Below are 6025 nucleotides of genomic sequence, written 5' to 3'. Positions count from 1 at the left end.
ACTAGTCAATTGCATTAAACTGGCATTTGAATTGATTAAGCTCCGAATACGAGGAAAATCCATTTAGCATTTTCAGTAATAAATAAAACGCATTCAAGTCACGATTTGCATATTTTCTGCATATTTTTATATTTACCATGGCTCCACATCTCGACTTGTGATATATTGTACTTTGATGAAATACGTTTATTGACAATTCGTTCGAGAATAGAAAAGAATATATAGATTGGTGCTGTCTTGTAAAAGTTACAAAATTATAATAAAAAATAACATACATATTTATTGTTTTTTTTTGAAACAGTAATTAAAATTTGGTATTCTATAAGCTGTTAAGTATTTTTATTAATGACTATTAGAAGGTAACAATAGTTACTTTTTTCTATATTTGATAGGTTTTATAAGAAAGCATCCAGATGTTGTCCTCTTCTGATTGAGATCATATTTTAAATTTGTATTATTAAAAGTAATATACTTTATTTTATTATTGAATTATTGCAATGAATATATAATGTTATTATGTAAAGTAATTAAGGTAACTTAAAATTTGTCTCGAAATACTTTATTGATGCAAGTAAATTCTACTTAATTTTTTTGAAGTAAAACTTCTTTAGGCGCGACTAGGGTGTAAATCCGTACAAATGCAACGGAAGTCCGTTACGGCAGATAAGAGTCGATAAGATAAGAGTCGAGTGCCAATGATTCGTCATTCGCTCTCGATGATTTATCATTTCTATACGGGTCGATTCTAATTGGTCGTCGCGTATGTGAATAGAGATTTGTCGTTGTATGCGTACCGGCATCAACAACGTATACGTGCCCGCCTCAACGTTGTATGCGTACCGATATCAACAAGGAAATCGGCATATATAGATAAACATTTTAAATTCGTAGTTCTAATTTTGATTTAATGAAAAATGCCTGAATCAGAATAATATTTTAACCTGTTCCTTGAAAATATTGATTAATAAGATTAATGATTAGTAAGTTTATTGGTTAGAAATTATTTCTATATTATTCGTAGTTTCTATAAATCTTTGAAGTTATTAAAATAGAAAATATTTTATGGAACGAATATTATAGAATTTATTAATCAGCAATTACTTTATTTCTTTAATGATAGTTCATTTCTAAATGCTAATTACAATGACAAACCGATCATGTCATATTTGAAGTATGACTTTAATTACATTATTAACATCCCGCAAGGTAAGTTATAGTAATAGCAAAAAATCGAAAATAACATTTTTTTATATCTTTACGTTTCAGAGGTTTCTGAACGTTTTGGCATGCCTTAGAAACAATGTGTGTGTGCGGATACAAATTTTCGTCGACGATTTCGGGAACACGGTTCAACTGATTTCAATTATTCAAAAAACATTTGATTGCTGTTGATAAGGAGACGTGCTGATTAGTTTTTCGCATAAGTCTAGCCGTTACGAATATACGGGGCAAAAAGTGCTACAAACAGTAACTCAGTTTTTAAGAGAACGGAGTGTCCGATTTTAATAATTCAAAAAACATTTTATTTGTATCGACAAGATAAACAACTGATTTAAACAAAGAAAGCTTATATCCAGAACCAATTGATTATACGGTTTATGTCTTCCTATATGTAGTGCAATTCTAGAATTTTTATCATATTTTAATTTTTGGCATATAAGGATGTTATAAAAACGTAAAAACGCAGAAAAATACCAAGAAATGCCATTTGTATATATGTAGATCACCAGTACTATTACTGGAGTTCTAATAATCAGCACAATAGCTTATATTTTTTTTTTTAATTCTTTTATAGCTATTTAATTATTGTTTTTAAAAAAATACCATATGTATAAGTTAACTACCTCAACAACTTTTATGTAAAACATCGATTCTTCGATTTCTTTTTCCAGGGAGTGCTACATTCTGGATCTGTGGTAGATACTGATAAAAACTGATGATTATCAGTGGTACATATATTTCGTAAAATATCATATTGCTTTAACCCAAACAACGATTGCATTCGTGTAAATAAAAAATATTTTCTGTACATCGTATTAAGATTATAAATTTAAAATTTTCCACACGACGTTGCGTTCACACATCTAATATTTCGACAGGAATACAATTACTTCGCCAACTGATTGCATAAATATATTTTATTACATTATATCAAGAGTATATGGAATGTGTTTATATCTTACGATAAAATTGATGAAAATGATACAAATTTATCTACGAAGAGAATGCATGTGTTAATTTTTGCGAGTAATTTGACTCCGGTGCGAATTCTGAATTTAAACAAAACATCCTCGGATACTATTTCACTCCAACAAAGTGCACGATAATGGATCCCGATAAATTTATATAGTCAAAACATATTATCAATAACTTTTGTTTTATTTTCCTTTAAACAACAATTAGAACTTAAGAGTCGTGTGAGCTGTTGCCATGCTACCCGTGTTGCTTTTTAGAAGTCGAACGGTTGGCCAATCTCTATATGATATGTTTTTATTATTAGAATCTTTTTAGCCCTTTTCACTCGTACATTGCAAAAATAATACGTATTTTCTCGCCGGAGAGACGGCATCCGAGTGGAAAGGGTTAATTCTGGTAATATATTTGTAATTTACTGCAGCAACGCCGGAAAATGGCTCATGTCACTTGTATATATATATTTATGTAAAAACCGTTATCACTACTGCTTGATATATAACTGAACGAGGTGCGTACCAAACCAGGAATCATCCTGAAACTTTACGCTCAAAGCTCAAATTTCATAAACTTGAATTTAAAGATAATGACAAAGAGTAAAGGACACTGTGCAGTTTATGTTTATCAAATAGTAATCAAATGTCCATTTATTATTTTCATTTGTGCCCGGCGGTGGTGTAATCGGCTTGGACCTAGGGTAGTACCAACTAGTCCCGGGTTCGTGGTTCGATCCCCGCCGCGACATCAGGCAGCATGATATCAAATTTTTGCTTGAGGTTATATTTCTCAATACATAGGTATCAGATTCCACGATATTAAAAAAAAATTCCATAAATTTTCATGTGAGAGTGCTTACGTGAAGGCAGTACAAAATAAAACTTGTGATTGTAAGCTTTTATTACAAAGCCACAGGAGACTCAGTTTGAAAATATATGCAAATTCAAATGCTACAAACTTGTGTTTAAACTTACCAAATAGGTTTATTAATCGAAATGCGAACAAATTATGTAATAGAAAGAGTTACGCGGTTTTCAATTAAGCATAGAACAAATAAATATAAAAGTCGTAAAAAAATATGAATTTTAAAAATTTGCTCAAAATATAATTTTACCTCTTTATGAAGTAATTTATAGAATATTAAGTTTAAAAATGCATCGTGATTTTATTCATTATCAATATACCTACATTATATAGCACGAAGATAAAAAAACATATTTTATATATAAACAATATATATAAACATATATATATAAACATATATATATATATATATATATATATATAAATCACAACACTTTAATGAAATACTTTTCATGAACAATTATTTCAATTATATAAATTTGTTCTTATAAGATTATCTATGTGCAAAGCATAAGAAAAATCATTTCGAAAGAAATTATATTACATATAAGTTATCAACAAATTATAAAATAACTTATAAAATATATTATAAATGCATAAAAAATCACAGAAGAGTAAAAATTAGAATACTACAACTACAAATTTATTGAAATTCAAAAGTTGATTTAGTTGTAAAGATGTAAAAAAACATGTGCAACTAGATTTTTGGTATTAAATGAAGTTCTAAATAAATAAAATACCTAAATTTATTATAAATCTATAAAATACATTAAAAAAGTATAAAACACCACAAAAGAATACAATGTGGAATTACTAGTACCTTATAACAGAGTATAACTAAAAGATAAATAAATTTTAAATCTAAGTCGAAGAATGAATAAGAACGCCTAACCAAAATCTAGCAAGACACTAAAAGATAATCCACATACAATATTAATACCAAAATCAATATTAATTTATCTATTTTCAAATAATAATCAGGTTCCCATCAAGTACGATGACTGTAGTCTGAAGATTCCATTAAAGAGTCCGGGTTGGTCAAAGGATCCAAATCCGAAAAGAGTTTTATCCAGTTGGACTTAGATGAAATCTTTTGTTTATTTTGATCGTGTTTTGGAGATTTTGCTGATGATTGATTTGGTACTTTTGATGAATTGGACAAAATTTGAGAAAGAATGTCATCGTTCAAGTCATCTGTTGCTGAATTTGGTGGGTACATGAGGTTTCCTGGATTAGTGGATAGAAGACCCTCGAGAAAATCAGCAGTCATATTATCATGTTGTGACTTTTGGTCTTCTTGTTGTCCTAGTAATCCAAGTAAATCAAAGTTTATACTTATCTCATTTGATGTGTTAATTATATCAGATGTGATGCCCAATAAGTCTTCAGCTTGTTTTGAGAAGCAGTCTTCGTTAATAAGGTTTTCAGAAGGTTTAATGTTGCCATTGTTTGTTGTTTCATTTTGGACTTCATCTGTGTATTCATCCTGGAAAAACAGTAGCTGATCATCATCAGAAAATTTCTCCTTCCCATCACTCTTTTCCTTGATCTCACCCTCATCGGGTGTTTCTTTTAATTCTTTCAAAACACAAAAATCATATTTTGGTTCTGAATTCAAACTTGTCAATGTAGAATGTAAGGTTTGTGAGCACTTTGAGAAAAAAGAGAGAAGAGACGATTGATAGGGTATCAGGGCATGAGAGAACATATTGCAGCGAGCAGCTGCAAGAAGATCTACTTTTTCTAAACAATCTAGAGTCAGGCGGTCGAAACGGATCTTGGATTGTCGGGTTTGATTCTGAGCCTTTCGAAATTTTTCCAGTCCACGTCCAGTATCAGGATCTAGTTGAGCACTAACAGCTTTCATCCATTTCAAATCAGCTCTGTATTTAGTTCTGGCCCTCTCCATAGCGCCTAGAGTACTCCGAGTATCCTGGACAGCCTTTGCTTTAAAAGTATCTACTTCTTCATGCAATCTCATAAGGGGATCCCTCAGTTGCATCCTTTGCTGGCCTTGGTAACACAAAGCCTTACCTGATGAAGACATATGCTTCCTGACACTCTCATGACTCTTTGAGGCTTCTTTTAAAAAATTCCCTAGAGAATTCTCTTCCTGGGCTAAAACACACAATCTTTCCTGATACTGTTCAAGTACTCTTTGTAAAACCGAGCAGCTCGCAGCGATTGAACGAAACAGTTCTAATTTTGCGTCCAATTCAGCGTCTGATGCAACGATGCATTCATCTTCTTTGCCGCCGAGTTTGCGAAGGACGGTCTGTTTGGTCACCCAATATTGATGGTGGATATCCATTAAGAACATTTTAAAAGGATTTGTTTTGTTTACAATTTATAAAAATAAATATAACAACAATTTGAATGACATTTGTGTATTGTAAATGTCATTGTATGAAAGTGACAATTTGATATAAAGTATAACAATTTGATATAAAAACAAACTTTTAAAAAATTAATAACAGAGGAAATTTGTAAATTGAGAGAACACCACATAGCCTGTTGTAAACATTTCACGGAAGATTATTTTCATGTTCTTAAGAAATCGATGAGAAAGTTTACGAGTAATTTCTAGAATGCCCCAAAGATGTTTTCAAATATACAGTTCATGTTATATGATACCTGCACACACCTGGTAGCCACTGGCCATTAATAACGAATTCATCCCTAGACTAGACTAGACTGCATCGATTATAGCATGGTCGCACATGCTCTGACATGCTTATATCGTTTGTTTATTAAATATTCAAAAGAAATTTTGTGAATTTTGTAAATGATTATACCATAATCTGCACTTCAAAGAACCTAGGTAAGGTAACATTAGCGTGATACAACTATGGGGCCAATTCTCAGATAAATTAGGAATGTCGTGCTATGGACCAATAATCGTATGAGTTAGTGGTCACAAAATGTCTAAAAGCTTGTCTTTGGTATACGATCAGGCGATTTACACATAAAA

General features: G+C 31.0%; 1 protein-coding gene across 1 annotated transcript; it reads right to left on the bottom strand.

Moving 5' to 3' along the window:
* Positions 1-4042: 4042 nt before the first annotated feature.
* LOC113376006 (islet cell autoantigen 1-like protein) lies at positions 4043-5374 on the bottom strand. Its single transcript, XM_026615938.1, has one exon. It carries the CDS (start codon positions 5372-5374, stop codon positions 4043-4045), a length of 1332 nt encoding a protein of 443 aa, XP_026471723.1.
* Positions 5375-6025: the final 651 nt, after the last annotated feature.

Source organism: Ctenocephalides felis, unplaced genomic scaffold (genome assembly GCF_003426905.1).
Source record: "Ctenocephalides felis isolate EL2017-DRISC unplaced genomic scaffold, ASM342690v1 CF-g0.4_SCAFFOLD_01886, whole genome shotgun sequence".
NCBI lineage: Eukaryota > Metazoa > Arthropoda > Insecta > Siphonaptera > Pulicidae > Ctenocephalides > Ctenocephalides felis.
Note: the sequence above shows the minus strand (reverse complement) of the source record. Positions and strands in the feature narration are given on the sequence as shown.

What these genes read in the sequence shown, in the direction of transcription:
- LOC113376006 (XM_026615938.1), bottom strand. Translation starts at nt 5,374, where the DNA reads ATGTTCTTAATGGATATCCACCATCAATATTGGGTGACCAAACAGACC.